The 19346-nt window shown below is 33.6% G+C and overlaps 4 protein-coding genes across 5 annotated transcripts; 2 read left to right on the plus strand and 2 right to left on the minus strand.

Moving 5' to 3' along the window:
• The first annotated feature begins 1429 nt into the window (after positions 1–1429).
• LOC130737606 (uncharacterized) lies at positions 1430–5150 on the plus strand. The gene is made up of 6 exons (XM_057589417.1): positions 1430–1657; positions 2399–2723; positions 2812–3028; positions 3549–4086; positions 4467–4565; positions 4654–5150. Exons 1-6 carry the CDS (start codon positions 1585–1587, stop codon positions 4908–4910), a joined length of 1509 nt encoding a protein of 502 aa, XP_057445400.1. The 5' UTR covers positions 1430–1584; the 3' UTR covers positions 4911–5150.
• Positions 5151–5545: 395 nt separating this feature from the next.
• On the minus strand, positions 5546–8842 carry LOC130736067 (uncharacterized). The gene is made up of 3 exons (XM_057587920.1): positions 8339–8842; positions 6080–6799; positions 5546–6000 (listed from the first exon to the last, which is right to left on the minus strand). Exons 2-3 carry the CDS (start codon positions 6546–6548, stop codon positions 5546–5548), a joined length of 924 nt encoding a protein of 307 aa, XP_057443903.1. The 5' UTR covers positions 6549–6799; positions 8339–8842.
• Positions 6838–7727, minus strand: LOC130736068 (uncharacterized). The gene is made up of 2 exons (XM_057587921.1): positions 7704–7727; positions 6838–7602 (listed from the first exon to the last, which is right to left on the minus strand). The coding sequence occupies exons 1-2, from the start codon at positions 7725–7727 to the stop codon at positions 7060–7062; spliced, it is 567 nt and encodes a 188-aa protein (XP_057443904.1). The 3' UTR covers positions 6838–7059.
• Positions 8843–10838: 1996 nt separating the features above from the next.
• On the plus strand, positions 10839–13411 carry LOC130737607 (uncharacterized). 2 transcript variants are annotated; one of them, XM_057589418.1, is made up of 2 exons: positions 10839–11431; positions 12305–13411. In XM_057589418.1, the coding sequence occupies exons 1-2, from the start codon at positions 11115–11117 to the stop codon at positions 13170–13172; spliced, it is 1185 nt and encodes a 394-aa protein (XP_057445401.1). In that variant the 5' UTR covers positions 10839–11114; the 3' UTR covers positions 13173–13411. The 2 variants fall into 2 exon arrangements, with proteins under 2 accessions (XP_057445401.1, XP_057445402.1); XM_057589419.1 differs by having other exon boundaries at positions 11174–11351.
• The last annotated feature ends 5935 nt before the right edge of the window (positions 13412–19346 follow it).

Genomic DNA, 19346 nt, shown 5'->3' on the forward strand with positions numbered 1-19346 from the left:
GAACATAGTACGTGCGAAAGCGTTGCGGAGGTTACTCTTTGAGCATTGTGCTTCTGAATAATATGAAATAAGACCAGAGTCATGGCCTGTCATAAGAACACTCAGAAAACAACGTTAGAGTACCATAATTGTTCATACACAATAGTTAACATGTAATCATCAAAACATAGAGTTGTACTACTAGATCAAAACTTGATCTTACAGTTGCTTCAGAAACAGCTTGAGCAGAAGTTTCTACTTCAGAAGTTGCAGCAACATCCAGAATTATCTTATCAGAAGTGGTCTGACCAGGAATGGGTTCAGAGGTTTGGACATCAGGGTTTGAAAAGACAAAGTCTCTGGAATTCACTAGAGAGTATCCAGACAGAGAAACATTTGAAGTTTCAGGAGATGAGAAAGGAGGAAAAACAACATTGAGGGGAGTTGGGTTGAGAAGAGTGGGTTCTGTGGAGGCTTGTGTATATGGAAGAAAGATGGTGGAAGAGGGTCCAGAAGTTCTTTCTTTCAGAACTTGGAGAAAGTCTCTTTTAGTGGTTGAAGTGTTTTGAGGAGAAGAAAGTTCAGGTTGCGATGGTGGTTGTGACGGTTGGAGCAGTGGTTGAAATGACAGATGAGGTTAGAGGAGTGTACTGAGGAATGAAAGGTGCAGTGAAAGGAGGAAGTGTTTCTGTAGGGGCAGAAGTTGGAAATGCATCAATATTAATAGTAACTGAAGTAGGAGCAGAAGTAACAACAACAGCAGGCTTACTTGACTCCTTGGCATAAGCTCTGATGATCTTTGGAGCCCGGTTCTGAGTTGATGGAGCACCAACTGCCTTGGTCTTCTTTGCCTTCTTCTTAGGCTTCTTATCAGATTTAGAGTCTGAATCTTGTGCTCTTTTCTTCTGTTGAGTCTTGAGCATGTCAGGAGGACATTCAGGAAGAGCGTTGAAGAATTCCTCAATGTCAACCTCAAGACCTTGAGTCCTCAGAAAGTTGATGTACTCCATGATAGCTTCTGGAGCATCACGGTAGCCTTGCTTACTTATTATCAGAGGGGTCGTCGAGCGATCTATCAACCTTGGATGGGACGTGATGTTCCTTAATTGAGCCATTTAATCCATCCGCTTAGTGCTAACTTAATTGCAACTCATTTTGGCCGGGTGAGATGTTATTGAGCTTCTTGACTTTTTGGCCATAACAAAAATAATATTATATTAATAATGGTGTTTTATTCACACTTTATTCACAGTTCTACCTAGAATGAGAAAGAAATGTAGAAAAAATAAGAAATATGAGTAGTGATGTCTGATGTTATGAAAAGAAATAGTAAAAATAAGAAGTGAAAATGGAATGAACGAGGAAATGATTATGAATGTACAAAATTGAAAGAACAATCTTCCTTTTTGTCGTAACCATAGTTTTGGCAGGTGCTACCTACCTAAAATTAAACCTTGCAATAAATAGGGTGCGGTCGGAACCATCGTGTGAGGCTAAAAAGACAAGTGTGTTCAAAGTCTTGAACTAGTTTTTTGTATTTAGTGCTAGAGACAGAAGCAGTGAAGTCTGCATTTTTCTGCCAAGATCCGAATATAGAACACAACAATGATGATCGCTGATACAGCTTCTTCTGTTTCTTCACTTCGTACTACTTCACCATACTGCTTCTACTCTAAAGGTATATTTTTTCCATGTAGTGGGTGACCTCATGATTGTAAGTCTAGTGTGAAGTGTGAACTATACACATTTCTTGGTTTTAGTTATTTACTTAGGCAGATCTGTTCCTGATTCACTCATTCCTCAAATAAAATTCAACTTCTTTATGACTTTGAACAACCAGAAAAATATGCAGCAGTCAGAGTGAAATGTGTTTATTGCCTTTGACAAATTTTGACCAGACACAGCCCTTGAGGTTTTTATGTTTAGCTGGTTTTATCATGTAGAAATGTTGCAGGCCCCAACTGATAGTTAATTTTAATCCATAATTGAATGAAACAATGGAGAAATCCAAGTCAGAGACCTAGAGGAGTTAAATTTGTTATTTATGCTCAGTTTTATTTTAATATGAAAAGTAGAAAAAAAAAATTGAATGGCCTATCATACTGAAGTATAATGGAAGTTTGAAAGTAAATGAAATGGACCTGGAACTGTTAAAATAATTTATCGTAGTATACAACCAAACTCTCCTCAAATTATGATTAAATTAGTTTTGAATTTTGAACCACTGATGCGGATTTAATGTGCAGATTTATGTGTATACAACCTAATAGTCTATCATAGTATACAACCAAACAATTTTAAGTGTGCAGAATTAATTTGTAAATGGTACAACCAAGTAGGCTTTTGGGTGTAGACAATATGTGATTTTGGTTTATATTATATAGCTTGGTTATGACATCTGCTTGTTCATTAACTTCAGTTGAAAAGCAATGGCCCCAGAGGTTTGCCTTGAGTGTAAAACCAAAGCATCTGAGGCTCTCAAATGCCTGCAAAGTGAGAGCCACTTTAGATTCTAACAGATCAATTGACATTCCCAAGCAATGGTACAATCTTATAGCAGATCTACCCATTAAACCGCCTCCGCCATTGCATCCTAAGACCCATCAACCAATCAAACCAGAAGACTTGGCACCTCTTTTTCCTGATGAGTTAATAAGACAGGAGGTGACAAGTGACAGATTCATAGACATACCAGATGAAGTTCTTGACGTTTACAAGCTTTGGCGCCCGACCCCTCTCATTAGGTTTGAATTTGGTTATCCTCTTTTACCTTTTTTTTGTTTTTTTTGAAATGTAGTAAGATGAATCTTTTACATATTTGTGTTGAAATAGAGCCAAGAGACTGGAAAAGCTGCTTGATACACCTGCAAGAATTTACTACAAGTATGAAGGTGTAAGCCCAGCAGGATCACACAAACCCAACTCTGCTGTTCCACAAGCCTGGTATAACTTACAAGAAGGCGTCAAGAATGTCGTGACAGAAACCGGTGCTGGACAGTGGGGAAGTGCATTAGCCTTTGCATGCAGCATATTTGGCCTGGGCTGTGAGGTATGAGGGTATAGACTATAGAGATTCAATTCATGGCTAATTTATCTAAATGAACTAATTAATGGATTTGATCAATCAAAGATGTATTGAATGTAACTAATTTCTTGCTAGTAATCATACAATTAGCCTTGTGTCCAACTCCAAACTAAGAAGTTAAAATGCACTCTATTTACAACTAAGCAGAAAACTGCAGTTGAAATTCCATCCAATTGATTATAAATTCTGAAAGAAGTCATTAGTGGTTGTTTCTTGTTTACCACCTCTTCTGATTTTGACTATTCTTAGAATTTGGGTTAGACCATATATATATAAACACTTATTTTTGGTCATATCTCTACTCAATGTGAGACTTCTCACAAGTATCACGGTCTCCTCATCTGTCCAAAGCCAACAAAGTTCTTGATGATTGAATAATTCAAAGAAATAATTAGAATACAACATATGATTTTCTTTTATCTCAAATTACAAAAAAAGCTATGAAACTATGATGTTTATCCAAATAATCTGTGATTCTGTGTAGGTGTGGCAAGTACGCGCTTCATATGATTCAAAACCATATCGAAGATTGATGATGCAAACATGGGGTGCAAAGGTCCACCCATCTCCATCTATGATCACTGAATCAGGTCAAAGAATTCTTCAAGAGGATCCATCAAGCCCAGGGAGTTTAGGCATAGCTATATCAGAAGCTGTGGAGGTTGCTGCTAAGAACCCTGATACCAAGTACTGCTTGGGGAGTGTGCTCAACCATGTTTTACTCCACCAGAGTGTTATAGGAGAAGAGTGCCTTAAACAAATGGAAGCTATTGGGGAAACCCCAGATGTCATCATAGGATGCACTGGTGGTGGTTCCAACTTTGCAGGACTTAGTTTTCCATTCATTAGAGAGAAGCTGAATAAGAAAATCAACCCTGTTATAAGAGCAGTTGAACCAGCAGCATGTCCTTCATTAACAAAAGGAGTATATGCATATGATTACGGCGATACAGCAGGGATGACTCCGTTGATGAAAATGCACACACTTGGCCACGACTTCGTTCCTGATCCAATTCATGCTGGTAATTACTAATTAATTGTTATGCTTCAAGGGGAGCCTTGGTAAAAAGTTGAAGCTATGTGACCGAGGTCACAGGTTCAAGTTCTGAAAACAGTCTCTTGTTTAAAAAACAAGGTGGTAAGACTGAGTACATTAGACCATGTGGTCGGACCCCGCGTATAGTGGGAGCTTTAATGCACCAGGCTTCTGTTTTAATTAATTGTTATGCGTGGATAGTGTCATCCCGTTTTGATATGGACTAAAACACGCTTATTGGAGCTTATCTACTAAAAAAGCACTGAATAACCTCCAATAAATACTCTTTGGTTTGCATCCAGAAGAGTTGTTTGTCTCATATTTATTCGTGTATCTTTTGTGTTAACATTGTGTGCTTGTTTATAGGGGGCTTGCGGTACCACGGTATGGCGCCATTGATCTCACATGTTTTTGAGTTGGGTCTAATGGAAGCAATTTCAATTCCACAAACTGAATGCTTTCATGGTAATTCGTATTTTCTAATGAATGAAAAACAATCAAAGTTTTGATAGAAAGAGTAATGTAGGACGAAAACTATGTCTTTTGGTTACAGGTGCTATACAGTTTGCAAGGTCTGAAGGGTTGATACCAGCTCCAGAACCAACTCATGCCATTGCTGCAACCATTAGGGAAGCTATTCATTGTAGAGAGACTGGAGAGGCAAAGGTTATTCTGACAGCAATGTGTGGACATGGCCATTTTGACCTTCCAGCTTATGAGAAGTACTTGCAAGGTTCTATGGTTGACCTTTCATTCTCAGAGGAAAAGATGAAAGCTTCAATGGCCAATATTCCTCAAGTCACACCCTGAGCTCAATGGTGTAGTGCGATCCATATAGAGGCAGTTTGGATGAGCTTCTTTATAAGCTCTTATAGAAAAAGAGCTTTTTGTAGGAGCTCTAAATGAAAAAGCTCCTCTTAAATAAGCTATTTAGCGTTTGGATGCACACATACATAAGTGCTTATTCAAGTAGAAAGTGGCGTTTGGATACATTTGTATAAGCACTTTTATTTTATAAAATTACGAAAAAGGTCATGATTTTAATATTAATAGATTCAAATATTTAAATACTAAAAAATTTATCATTAAACTATTTATTAGTAAAATTATTTAAGTTATTTTATAAATAAATATTATATTTGTAGCTTTTAATGAAATATTTTTGGCAAAAAATATTTGAACAATGTTTTTTTAAAATAACATTGAAATGTTTTATTTATTTGTGTTAGAAATTTTCAAAAAATTAAATGTGTGTGTACACTAAGCATCTCTACTAAAAAAAAAATGCCATAATATCATAATGTTAACAATGCTCTAACAATAACGTCAAACCATATCAAGTATCAAATAGTTAATACAAATCATAATTCGTAGTCTTGAATATAATCATACCACCTTACAAATAAAAAGACATATCTACTAATCATAGATAACTAGGAAAAAAGCTAAACTCGTGTTGGAAACATATTTTTGATGTGTTCCCTAATTTGCTCCATTTGCAAGGAACTTTGAAAATCAGGTTCCTCCCATGTAACAGTACTTGGGCCAGCTTCATTTTCTCCTCCTCCATCTTCATTTTCATAATTTGCATCAAATTCTTCATCACTTCTATCATTTCTTCTAATAAAGTTATGCAAAGCCATACAAGCCGTAATGATTTTGTTTTGTGTCTTCAAATCATAAGAAGGCATACTACCTAGTATCTTCCATTTTGCTTTGCAACAACCAAATGATCGTTCAATCACATTGCGAAGACTAGAATGATAATAATTGAACACCTCAACTCTCCCTGTTATTCTAGGTCCATTTCTGAATTGCAGAAGATGATACCTATTTTTTTTGTATGGCCCTAGAAAACCCATAAAAGTAGGGTATCCCGCATCAACAAGATAATATTTACCTAAACAATAAAATATTATCGCATGTTAATACATAAGTGTAACAATATTATATAATTATAAGTTTTAAATATTACGTACCATGAGGAGGATGGGGAAAATGCAATGATGGTCTACGCAGAGCCTCCATAAAAATCTTAGCATCATGTGCAGAACCCTCCCACCCAGCCCAGACAAAGGTGAAGCACATGTTGAAATCACAAGCAGCCATGACATTAGTGGTAGTGTAACCTTTCCTACCAATATAAGTTGCCTGGAGTTGAGGAGGAACACAAACTCTTATGTGAGTACCATCTATTGCACCAATGCAATCTTTAAAATAAGGGTAATATCTGACATCATTCTTAATCTCATCAGGAACATCACTAAATGATGAGTCAATAGGTTTAATTATGTCTCTTGCAAGTCCACAAACAGCATTTAGGACGCTATGAAACTGTCTAGATATTGTTTCTCCAGAATGTTGGAATCTCTCCTCTAAATTGCGAACAGAAGCTGGTTGACCCACCATGTATAAAAAAAAAAGCAACCTGCTCATAAATTCCCACATTGCGAGTTGGCCTCAAGTTATACTTGTTTTGCAACACATCACATAAATGGAAGAAGACATGTTTCTTCATTCTAAACATTTGGTAACAACGAATCGGATGACCATTTAGAATTTCAGAAACCCAACGATAACCTGTTTGATCTGAATCTCTACGTGGACTTTTGACAACATTACTCGTGAAGTAATTCACAACTTCACATACAAGTGCGTACACAACCTTTTTCTTCTCCTCTAACTCTGATGAAGACATCCTGTGAGATTTCATTGTTAAAATTATATCAAACCAATAAAAGTGGAAAGCAAAACTAAAATATCATGTCATAAAATATCCAAACAAGCTCATAGAAGATCACATATCCAAAATTCAGAAAGTCATAACACTAACATATGTCATAAAATATCCAAACAAGACCACATAAGATCGCATATCCAAAATTCATAAAGTCATAACACTAACATATGTCATAAAATATCCAAACAAGACCATATAAGATCACATATCCAAATAAGCCTATTTGTGTTTAGACTTAATCCATCCAAGCTGCAGTGTAGGCTCCTCTAAGGAAAGAAAGATAAGCCTATTCTCCCTTTTGTCCATAAGACTAATGCCCGTGTAAAATAAATCACTCCCACGAGTGAGCCCTGGTAGATTCTTTAGCCTCTCTACACATGCATTGATGTTAGCAGGATCCTTTTTAGATCCAGGATCACTTGACTCAAAGCTATTAATAACACGTTCCAATTGACTAGAGAGGTTAGCCGCAGCCCCAACTTTCTTCTCACCCTCTCTACCTCTCTTCCTTTGTCCATTTCCCCTTGAAGATGATGGTTGCGCTGTCATTTCTACCTCAATCCCATGCTCTTCTGTTTCGGCCTCATCAATATCAGCATCAAATGACTCTTCCACTCCAATGCTTTGACCGTGAGAGTCTCTTGAATCTTCAGATGGAGCATATGCTGCAAGACCAGTAGCAACTACACCCTTGAATAAAATTTCCATCTCAGGAAAAAATTTCAGACCTTCATCTCTAAACTTTCCAACCTCAGGACTCTCCTGTGAAAAAGAAAAACAAGGATTAACACTTGCAAAACTCAGGAAATTGTAGAGCAGATCATGCAAATACAATAGCTGAAATAAACAGTCATCACACATACCTTGATTTTGGCCTCCCCATTCATCACTAGCAGCTACTGTTCTCTTAGTTGCATCCCAACCAAGACCTGATTCTATTGCATTAAGCTTTGTCCATAATGCCCAATCTACTTTCAAATGATCCCACTTATTTTTAAATTTTTTATAATCATATGCTAACTTTGTGGCATTGTTGAACTTGGCTTGTATATTTGCCCATCCAGTTCTTGTAAAGTGAGTGTGAGGTCTATTCCCAGCACGTACCTCTTCAACGCACACTTTCAAAAAAATTCCAAGATTCTTATCACTCCAATCTGCTCTCTTTCGTTTCACATGAACTTGAGACATTTCAACAAGCTTTAAGAAACAGTATATAAGTGAATGGTAAGCACATCATTCAATTCAATTAATATTGCAAGTTAACTAACTATCTTTCTTAAACAGCAACCGTTTCAACTTGTCCATGAAATGAAATGCTACCAGAGAACACAGTACATAGATGATGATGCCATTGATAATTGAGAAAAAAGAAAAAAGAAAAAAAAAAGTAGAAAACAGAATCAAACCTAGAAGCAAAAGAAGCTAAAAATCAAACCTACCATTGATAAGTGGGTGTAACATACCAAAGTGAGTGTGAACAAGCAATGCTTTCACATACCTTCTTGTAGAAACTTGGTATTGTAGAAGCTTCAGCACTTTTCTTCTGCTTTTCCTTAAAAATGTCAAGCAAAATTCTCTTTGTTTCAAGCTCTGCAAATTAAAGTAGAAAATCAAAATGGGGTGTTGTCAAGTTCTGCAAATTACAGTTCCACCATGCAATGAAGCATTCAACTTTGAAAGAATCACCCAATTCAATTTTCTTTAGCTTTAATCCTTTGCTTCAATTTTGTTTTGTTGGTCTTTATAGTGTTAAAATTCTTCAAATTGTCACACTTTGATTAGTGTTTACCATATCATTGTTCCTCAAAGTTAAACAGTCATCACACGTAGTCTTATCACTTGTTAACCACTAAGCTTAAAATGATCAGAAGATGACATTAACAAAGTCTCAAAGCATATATATAGCACCATGATCACTAGCCATAAGTTAATCATAACAAATCTACTACAGGGAAACAGAACAAAGAAATAAGAAATAAAATCTAACATAACTACATAAGACACATACAGATCCATGTAATTATAAACTGGAAATTTCAGTGTGGTGATTTCAATTTCAATCACAATGTTGAACTGGAAATTTGGGGAACAAATTCACACAAAATGAAAATCACAAAATCAGAACGCAACCAGATGAATTCGAAATTGGCAAAGAACAGAACCACCAACAGAAAGTGAATCTCTCAAAATTGATAACATAAGCAGGATCAATTATCAAACCCTAATTAGATTATAACATATAAAACCCAATTTGATGAATTCAAGATAATGAAAACAGAGTCGCAATTTGATGAATTCGAAACAGACGAAGACGCACCTTGGTAGGAGAAATAGAGAGAAAAGGAACTGCACGATTGGGTTTTGATGAACTGATTCAATTCGAATGAGAATGTCGATGAGTTGAATCCAAAGAACGTCGATCGTGACGGCGGCGGAGGCCGTGACGGCGGCGGCGACGAGATTCAGTGGGGAACCATTTGTGTGCTAGGGTTTAGTGTTTCAGATGGAGAGAATTGAAATGTAGGAAAAGGCTTGTCATTCTGATATTTTGCTAAGGGTAATTTTGTCAATAAAGTTTTAGGTAACAGCTTCCCGAAAAAGCAGAAAAAATAAGCTCCAGGACCCAGCTTTTCAAAAAGATCTTTAAGAAGCTTTTTAATAAGTTAAAATAAATTATCCAAACACCACTTTTTAATAAGCTCTAGCTTTTTTCTAGAGAAAAAGCTGTAATAAGAGCTTATTTATGGTATCCAAACGGCCTCATAGCCAACATCACTTAGTGTAGTGAGACTTTTGTTGTTGTTGACACTCTGAGCTAGGGCTCATTCTAGTACAAGTACACCGGGAAAATCAGAAGGATTTTTTTTCTTTGCGATAATAAAAGTAAATTTGTCTTTTAGAAAAGTAAAATGACACATTAAAAGGCAGCTGAAATTGTAATAAAATCACATGCTCTTGAGAATGCTCTCAACAGAAATTTGGCCTGAGCTAGAAATTTTTTCCCAATGTTAAAACTTGTCATTAGGCATAATTTTTATTTGATTTTCTTAAAATAATATATAATAAAATTGTAAGAGTAGAAAACCAAATAGCTAGTTTAGAAAAGGATTGCAGCATATTATTTACATGCAAATATAGCATAATAACCATTGTAAAACCAAAATTATGGCGGACAAAAGCAACTTTTATTAGCTTTTGTTTCTCTCCACGCACCTAATTTTCTAATGTGTATCCAAACTTTGAACTCAAAATCATTCTTCCTAATTCATGATATTATTAAAGTAGGGGGAAAGTTGATCAGATAAGAACCACCAGTATCTGTATTCGTCATAGTCCACTAATTTCTTGAAGCTTCACTAAAGAACGGTGCAACTTTTTCTTTTTCGGAAATCCGAGTGGTGCTACTTTCACTATGTATTCTGAATTCATTATAAATGTGCAAGTCCACACCACAATTGAAAGCTTGTGTCTGTATCTGACTAATTGTTCTCAAACATTTCAATGTCTATAAACACATGCAAATGGTTGGCAGACACTTCAAATTTCAAAGGAAGGAGAAAGGAAAAGTGATAATATATATGGCAAATCAAATTTGTGCACACATACATTTATGCAAATGTGGTTGTAAACAATAATGTTGAAATAACATCGTTTCTTTCTTTTTGGGGTTGTAATCTTGTTGGAGGGGAATTAACTAACCTCCGTTTAACCACCAAGCACATAAATCAACTGGTACAGGATTGTTCTAGCTTAAACAAATGTCTCAGATTCGAATCAGCTGCTTAAAATACTTGATAGAGAGAGTTTTTTCACTCATAAAGGTCCTACCTGATTCGAATATTATTGCCTAATAGTGGAAGATTCTTGTTCTAAATAAAAAAACTAACCACCATACCAAGTGAACCAACCACTTGAACCATTGGTTAAATAACATATTTTTCTCAATAGATGCTATTGATTTTTGTGGCGCTAGCACATACTAGCATTAAAAGGAAGGTGGACAAGAAATGAAAGTAAAAGCATAGTTCTTTTTCTTTTGCTCTCTTTAATCTTTACCAATTCAAACGTGAAACAGCCCCATTGTTATACAAGCACGGTTGTGCAACTTGTTTCCACATTCCTGTTAATAATTGAGACGTTATCCGTTCTTGAACTTTTTAATCTGCCTTATCATTTCCATGCCTTCATCAAGAAGAAACTGAAACTGATAAATCCCCAATTGGTTTCAGTTTGATTAGTGGCTCTTAGACACTAAAGAAGGAGAAAAATAAAAGATGTATGTAACTAGGCCTTTGTCTATGTACAGAAGATCTCCAAGCACTTTGTCAATACCACCACCAGATGCTCCATATTCAGGTTATCTAGTTATCACGGATGAGGAAGCGGAAGCCGAAGACGCGTGTTGTTGGCGTCTGTTCAGGCGTAAGAGAGTGAAGAAACTACCTTTCCCTCAGGACAAAATCTTCTCAATAACTCATGGATCAGAGTATGAACAAACTTCAAACACCAAGGTTTGGTTTCTCCCTGTGCCTGATCACCCTCTTTCTTCCAACCGCTACTATGTCATCAGAGCCAAAGGAAGAAACAAAGGGTATGTAAGTCAGTGAATTGTGCTCCTGTTTTGTCCATATGGTCTCATAATTAAGCTCATGCTTATAGGGTTCTTAATTTCCAAGCCAGCCTTTTGTGCAAAGAACCACCTTGCTATTATTAATATCTATACTTCCACCACTAGCTTTCTTTTGGAATTTGGGTTGCGCTTAACTCTACCCCAAAAATTAGCTCAGAAGTAGAGCAATCTTCAGCCGATTATGGCTGTAGTTTTGCCTAACTCAAATTTAAGATAGTATCAAAGCATATTCTAAATTTGTTATTTGGTTAGCCATAAATGGGTCATGTGTACGTGTCTGGTCCTGACAACCGGGGTGTGTGTTAAGATCTCATATTGACTAAAGCCTGACAACCGGGATGTGTGTTAAGATCTCATATTGACTAAAGCAGTGTTGTCAAATAGTTGATAGCGACGCTATAGAGCTATAGCGTATCGCTTTGAGGGCTCACTGTTATCTATTATTTGCTACTATTTGTCCGCTATTTGCCGTCTAAGCGCTTGACATTGCAAATTTTTGGCTTTCCACTATTTTCCGCGATCCGCGATTAACAACATTGAACTAATGATTTGGCTACAAAAGTTCTTTTAATTTTTGTGATGTCATGATTCTTAGTGGGGTAATGTTAGTGCACAACATTTTGTCGCAAATTATGTAACTTAACTACATATACATTATGGATTCAACTCATAATAGTTGAACTTCTTATGTTCTTTGTCAGACTTGGATGCAACCAATACATTTGTTATTGCACATTTTATGAGAAAAAAGTGTCAGTAAGACATGTGTTTTGTGCTCCAAACTTCAAAGTGAACTTATTGGTAGTCAATGATGGAACTATTGTGTTTTTGTAGGAAAGCATGCAAAAGCTCAAGAGAGGGGGACATAGTCAGTTGCTGCTTCACTGACCTCTTGAATGACAAAGGGCCAAAGCCTTTCAGTCTGAAAGACTTGTACCAAATTTTCAAGATTCATAGCCACCAGAGTGGTGGCTTTTTTGCTAAGTCCATTGCTCCTGATGGAATTCCTCCCTCTTTCCTAAGGAAAAAAGGATGGAGAATTCAAATATCAGGCTCATATAAATCTTGCAGACTAAGGGAAGCTCTAGGTGTTGATGCCCCACTTAGGGAGAAGCTCCCAGATTTTAATTTTCCTATCTCTAGAAAAAATTCACCTCCTGTGGTTGTAGGAAACTGGTATTGTCCATTTATCTTTGTGAGGGAAGGATCAGCAAAAGCTAGACACCAAATGAAGAAGTCCATGTTTTACAGCATGAGACTTGAGCAAAGGTGGGAAGAGATTTACTCTTGTGGCAGTGATGAAAGTGAAGGGGATGTTGATGTTGTGGTTGTGAATGTACTTGTGGAAAGAGAGGTCGTTAGGGTCTCTGGCATGGAAGCCTCAAAGAGTGGAAGAACTGATGCTAATGGTTTCTTCTGGTTTAGAGCATATAATCCATATACTAGAAGAAGGGCTAATGTGGGTTTAAGTTCAGCAATTTTTGAACACATGAGATGGGTGGAAGAGCAAGGAGGTTGGGCTCATGGCCATGGGAAAGAAAGGATGGTAAGAGTGAGAGAAGAGGTAAGGAGCCAGACTCAGTGGGTGAGGTTTGGGTGTTATGTGTTGGTGGAGAGCTTCTGCCTTAGGACACTGGATGGGAAATTGGTGTTGAGATATGACTTTAGGCACACCCACCATGTAAAATTCAAATGGGAGTAAGGAAAAAAGATTAACTCGCCGTAGTTAACTCAATTCAAGCTAGAAATATTCACATTATGATGGGGTTAGCTCTCCCAACAGAATTTATTTCAGTCACAAGACTCAAACTTATGCCTTGTAGCATGTCCTATTTGAACTAACCACTTGTTGGTGATACTATTGTGGTTCGCAAATGAATTTATATGCTCTCTTGATCTTCTGTGTATTTGATAATGAAAAGCAGCTTAATTTCAAATGTACTACACATGCAATTCTACTACATATGCAATTCTTGTGACAATTTATAACTGATGATAGTTGAGAGTTGAGAACTAGAAGTTATTCAAATGTAAACATAGAATCAGGCTTAATTTTGAGTCCTATAATTTAAATGGTGTGGCTGTGACCGGTCCCCTGATTTTTTCTATCCATTTTAATCCCTATAATACTAAAATCAAGCTAATTTGGTTCATTTGTCAATTTTCATATAATAAAATTCTTAATTCTTCAGTTCATATTCGAATATCTTGGGGATAATGGTAGATTGTAAATACTATATAAATTTAAAAGTGCTAAAGTAAAAAATTTAGTGAAAATTTGATGAATTTTATAAGAAGGATGACTGCATTAATGAAGGGATGCTTCGTTAGACCGCTCATCTCTAGAAAGGACTTCGTCTACTCGTATTCAAGTGAGCGTGTGAGAATTAGAGGTGGGTATCTAAAAGACACGTTGATGCTCAAGTTAACAAAACTGAGGGAGAAATAAATATGGTTAAAAGGAAGTGTGTGCACCAATAGTTCCCATAGTGTGTATTTTTATAAGTCAGGTATATGAAAGCTAGAAGGAATCACCCCAGATATGATAGAGATATCCAAGATATAACAGATGCTTTCCAGAAATATAAAATATCACATTGATTTAGAGGCATTATTCTCATGTGCGAGGGACACTGTCTATATTGGGTCAAAGTACATTGAGCATATCATTTTATTCAGGAACAATTGCCCACAATTTGAATATTAGAGGAATTAGGATTCTCTGAGTGTTAAGATTTAGAGATAGTCTTCACTCTTCAGTTTGTGACAATGAGATGTATGACCTACCCCATGCAGTATACTCGTGATACGATAAGTTATGAACTTCAAGGCTTGTGTCGTATGATATGAGTCGAATTCGTACAACCATAAGTTGTTACCTTTTTATCAAAGCCTTGTCCGGGGTCTAAAAAATAGGTAGAGATATGTCTCGTCATAGTAACAAAACCTTCTTCGCATAGTGACCTCACTCATTGTGCTTGCGAACGAAACCTAGTTTTCTCCTCATATGAACGACTTTTGCAACCTTGGGTGACCACAATTTCTCCCCAACCTTCAAAGTTGATTCCCTCAACGCCTCTCCCCATTTGCTTCTACGCTTTGGGTTTTGGGGCTGGTGCGAAGGGATTTCATTTTCAAAATGAACTCGTGTGCACGTGATTTAAAATTTATCACGCTAATTAAACAATTTCACTAACAATACTTTACAAATCATTGTTTGGTAATTATTTATTGACATGACATTTATGTGGAATATTTGTTAGTATCAACATAGTAAAATGAGAGCTACATAAGCTTTCTCTATTAACAATTGGACCAAAGTCGGACAGAATTACCCAATTTACTCACGTCAACACATTATGCGACCAAAATCATTTGTGTTAACTATCAAGGACACAAATTATGCCGGGATAGATTTGAGACAAAAAATGCAATTAAGAAAAAATGGGTTTACTTAGCAATATTTAAACAAATTAAAAAATGAGAATCAATATCAATATCAATATCAATATATATTAGAAAAGAAGAACTTCCATAGTGACGTGTCAGCACCAGATAAATTCTTAGTGACGTGTCAGCACCAGATTAATTCTCATAAAAATTATTCCACGTGTCAATTTGTTAGAGGATATAATTTTCAATTGATATATGTTTTAATTTTATATATTCTAACCTAATTAATTGATATTATTTTAGAAGATATAATTTCCAATTGATATATGTTTTAATTTTATATATTCTAAAATAGTTGATTGATATTATTTTAAAAGATAAGATTTGGTCTTTTAATTTATTTTAAATTTATTTTTAGAATATATTGATTAATTTTTATTGAATTTTCGAATATTTTATTAATTCGGGATTTTATGAGTTTTTATTGTGATTTGCTAGATTTTGTTAGTTTTTATGTATCTTTATTTAATACCTTTTTTAATATTAGATTTTATTGGGATTTAGGTTATTTATTTCCTAATTTTATTTTAATTTATCTTATTATTTATTTTATTTTAAATCCAGGAAATACTTTATTTTATTTTAGATTTACTTTTAGTGTATATTAATTAATTTTTCTTAAATTTTCAGATTTTTAATTAATTCAGGATTTTATAAGTTTTTATTGTGATTTGCTAGACTTGGTAGTTTTTATCTATCTTTATTTAGTACATTTTTAAATTTTATATTTGATTAGGATTTAGGTTGTTTATTTCTTAATTTTATCTTATTATCTATATATATTAGAAAAGAACAACTTATAGCATGACGTGTCGCTCCCACAGGCCAAGTTAGTGACGTGTCGCTCACAGATTAATTTTCATAAAAATTATTCCACGTGTCAATTTGTTAGAGGATATAATTTTCAATTGATATATGTTTTAATTTTATATATTCTAAAATAATTGATTGATATTATTTTAAAAGATAAGATTTTGTCTTTTAATTTATTTTTAATTTATTTTTAGATTTTACTTCCAGGAAATATTTTATTTTATTTTACATTTATTTATAGAGTATAATAATTAATTTTTATTGAATTTTTGAATTTTTAATTAATGTAGGATTTTATGAGTTTTTATTGTGATTTGCTAGATTTCTAGCATGACGTGTCGCTCCCACATGCCAAATTAGTGACGTGTCGCTCCCAGATTAATTCTCATAAAAATTATTCCACGTGTCAATTTGTTAGAGGATATAATTTTCAATTGATATATGTTTTAATTTTATATATTCTAAAATAATTGATTGATATTATTTTAAAAGATAAGATTTAGTCTTTTAATTTATTTTTAATTTATTTTTAGATTTTACTTCCAGGAAATATTTTATTTTATTTTACATTTATTTATAGAGTATAATAATTAATTTTTATTGAATTTTTGAATTTTTAATTAATGCAGGATTTTATGAGTTTTTATTGTGATTTGCTAGATTTTGATAGTTTTTATCTATCTTTATTTAATATCATTTTTAATATTAGATTTGATTGGGATTTAGGTTGTTAATTTCTTAATTTTATTTTATTTATCTTATCATTTATTTTAAATCCAGAAAATACTTTATTTTATTTTAGATTCACTTTTAGAGTATATTAATTAAATTTTCTTAAATTTTCAGATTTTTAATTAATTCAAGATTTTATGAGTTTTTATTGTGATTTGCTAGACTTAGTAGGTTTTATCTATCTTTATTTAGTACCTTTTTAAATTTTAGATTTGATTAGAATTTAGGTTGTTTATTTCTTAATTTTATCTTATTATTTATTTAATTTTACTTCCAGGAAATATTTTATTTTATTTTACATTTATTTATAGAGTATAATAATTAATTTTTATTGAATTTTTGAATTTTTAATTAATGCAGGATTTTATGAGTTTTTATTGTGATTTACTAGATTTTAATAGTTTTTATCTATCCTTATTTATTTAATTTTAATTTCATGAAATATTTTATTTTATTTTTGAGTTACATTTAGAGTATAAATGAATTTTTATGGTATTTTTATTGAATTTTCATATTTTCATTTAATTCAGGATTTTATGAGTTTTTTATTGTGATTTGCTAGATTTTGGTAGTTTTTATCTATCTTTATTTAGTACATTTTTATAGTTTAGATTTGATTAGGATTTAGGTTGTTTATTTCTTGATTTTATCTTAATTTATCTTATTATTTATTTAATGCTAATTCTAAGAAAAGGGAGTTGATTTGGTGCTGAGGGTCCACAAAGCTACCATGGACACGCAGAGATTTGATAGCTGCTATTTCTACCTCTGCCACATGTCACGATCATGACAGAGGTATGCCGTAAGATGATGTTACGTGAAGAAGAGTTTATCATGTTGTGATTGATGGTTTGTGTTATTTCAGTTTATCCTTTGTTCGTAATTCAATCCTGGATTCTTAAATTTCACATATTTTGTGTGTTTTGATCAAAAAGTTTACAAATTTTTGTATAGACCCTTTAACGAATCATTGTTGAAGACGTAATGTTTTTTCTATTGTTCTACTTCCGCTTTTGTATTTTTTTAAACTAGATTTTAGTATAGTTTGTAGAAATCCATGCGTTTGAAGCCATTTTAAACCAGATTTTGGTATAATTTATAGAAATTTACGAAACTTAGGATAGCCTGAATTTATATTCATTTCTATCATGTTTTAGATGTGTGTATAAGCATACTATTTGCACTGTATGTGAATGATGCACAACTTACTAATTTTTTTTTTAATGATGCACAGGTCAGTCAAATTGATGAAACCATATGAAGAGCTCACATTTAATCTTCATGAGTATGGTTAGCTCATTCTTAAGGTTGGTTCATGTTTTCCTCAAACTCATTAGTTTTGCATATACTCATGTTTTAGTATGCCAATTGGGTGACTTATCTTACTTTACTCTATATATTTTCTTAAGTTCAATTTAAATTGATTGTTAGTATAAGTTTATTAGTGAAGTAACCACAATTATTTTGGGTGAGAGAATTATTTTGTTTTTTTCTTACATATATAGATAATTTACTGGGGTGCGCACATATGGGGCAATACATCATTTTTTGTTTCTCTTGACTGAAATGTTCCTTTGACTTTTTGTTTCACAAGGGCTCTACCCCAAGATTCACAAATACACTAAATACAATTCTTTCACCACAGTCCTTTCAAATTGGTGAAAGAGGGTATTTTGTTCTTCAAGACTTCATTTTGGGTTTCTGTTTCAATCTTCTTCATGAATTGATTTTGTTCTTCAACTAATTGTAAGATGTCATATGCTTTAAGGATTTATGCTTTCATCTTCTTAATCAAAAGCAAAAGGATTGAGGAAAAGAAAATCTTTTAGGGTGCAGAATATTCACTAATTGGAAAAAAAAAATAACACGTGTCATTCTCAGATTAATTCTCATAAAAAAATACATTTTAAAATTTTAGATTTGATTAGGATTTATGTTGTTTATTTTTTGATTTTATCTTAATTTATTTTTTATTTATTTTTAGAGTAAAAAAATACATTTTTAAATTTTAGATTTGATTAGGATTTAAGTGGTTTATTTCTTGATTTTATCTTAATTTATTTATTATTTATTTTTAGAGTATTAATTAATATATCCCAAACTTTTTTTTTAAAAGAGTGAGTTTGAAAGCTATAGCTTAAGTTAATTTGTTAATATATTTCCAAATAATAATAATAATAATAATAACAACATGTGTGTGCGGATATGGGCCGGTTGGATACTATAGTACCCATACCCGCACCCATACCCTCTATTTTTTGCGGGTAATTATCTATACTCAACCTCATACCCATTTAGCGGTTTTTTTTACCCTACCCATAATGGATATTTTTTGCGGGTACCCGATGATTTTGAGACCCATTGTCATCCATAGATTTAGATTTTGACACAGATGAATAGCTTTCTATAATGACATTGAATTGTCTAAAGGTGGAGAGCTTCGAGTTGCTACCCACGTGAGTATGGAGACGGGTACATGTAATTTTTAAAAACGCGGGTATGGAGATGGTACTATAGTACTTACCCATTGTCATCTCTACTTAGTTGGAATAAACACAATAATGTTATACTTTATGATATATCTTATACAATCCTGATTTGTGCTACTATCACATTAATTTTTTTTTAAGACTAATATGTTAATAATTCCTTATATCTATGATTTGTGTTATCGTCTTCATATTTACAAAGAATGTGAAATGAGTTCCTCTTGGTCTCAATCGGGCTTAGAAGAGAAGTCTTTATGTTCACTTTACTCATCAATTCTGACTTTTCTATTTCATTCGTTGTTTAATATATTTTTAATAATCAAAGTATTAATTAATGTATCAAATACAATAGATATATTTCCCGTGCAATGCGAGTAAAAAACACTAGT

Source organism: Lotus japonicus, chromosome 2 (assembly GCF_012489685.1).
Source record: "Lotus japonicus ecotype B-129 chromosome 2, LjGifu_v1.2".
NCBI lineage: Eukaryota > Viridiplantae > Streptophyta > Magnoliopsida > Fabales > Fabaceae > Lotus > Lotus japonicus.

Excerpts from the sequence above, each read along its gene's own strand:
- LOC130736068 (XM_057587921.1), bottom strand. The coding sequence starts at position 7,727 with ATGAATGGGGAGGCCAAAATCAAG. Across the intron at positions 7,603-7,703 it reads ATGGGGAGGCCAAAATCAAG|GAGAGTCCTGAGGTTGGAAA; the intron begins GTATGTGTGATG and ends TCTTTTTCACAG.
- LOC130737607 (XM_057589418.1), top strand. The coding sequence starts at position 11,115 with ATGTATGTAACTAGGCCTTTGTCTATGTACAGAAGATCTCCAAGCACT. Across the intron at positions 11,432-12,304 it reads GCCAAAGGAAGAAACAAAGG|GAAAGCATGCAAAAGCTCAA; the intron begins GTATGTAAGTCA and ends GTGTTTTTGTAG.
- LOC130737606 (XM_057589417.1), top strand. The coding sequence starts at position 1,585 with ATGATGATCGCTGATACAGCTTCTTCTGTTTCTTCACTTCGTACTACT. Across the intron at positions 2,724-2,811 it reads CGCCCGACCCCTCTCATTAG|AGCCAAGAGACTGGAAAAGC; the intron begins GTTTGAATTTGG and ends GTGTTGAAATAG. Across the intron at positions 3,029-3,548 it reads TATTTGGCCTGGGCTGTGAG|GTGTGGCAAGTACGCGCTTC; the intron begins GTATGAGGGTAT and ends GATTCTGTGTAG.
- LOC130736067 (XM_057587920.1), bottom strand. The coding sequence starts at position 6,548 with ATGTGGGAATTTATGAGCAGGTTGCTTTTTTTTTTATACATGGTGGGT. Across the intron at positions 6,001-6,079 it reads TTTTCCCCATCCTCCTCATG|GTAAATATTATCTTGTTGAT; the intron begins GTACGTAATATT and ends TTTATTGTTTAG.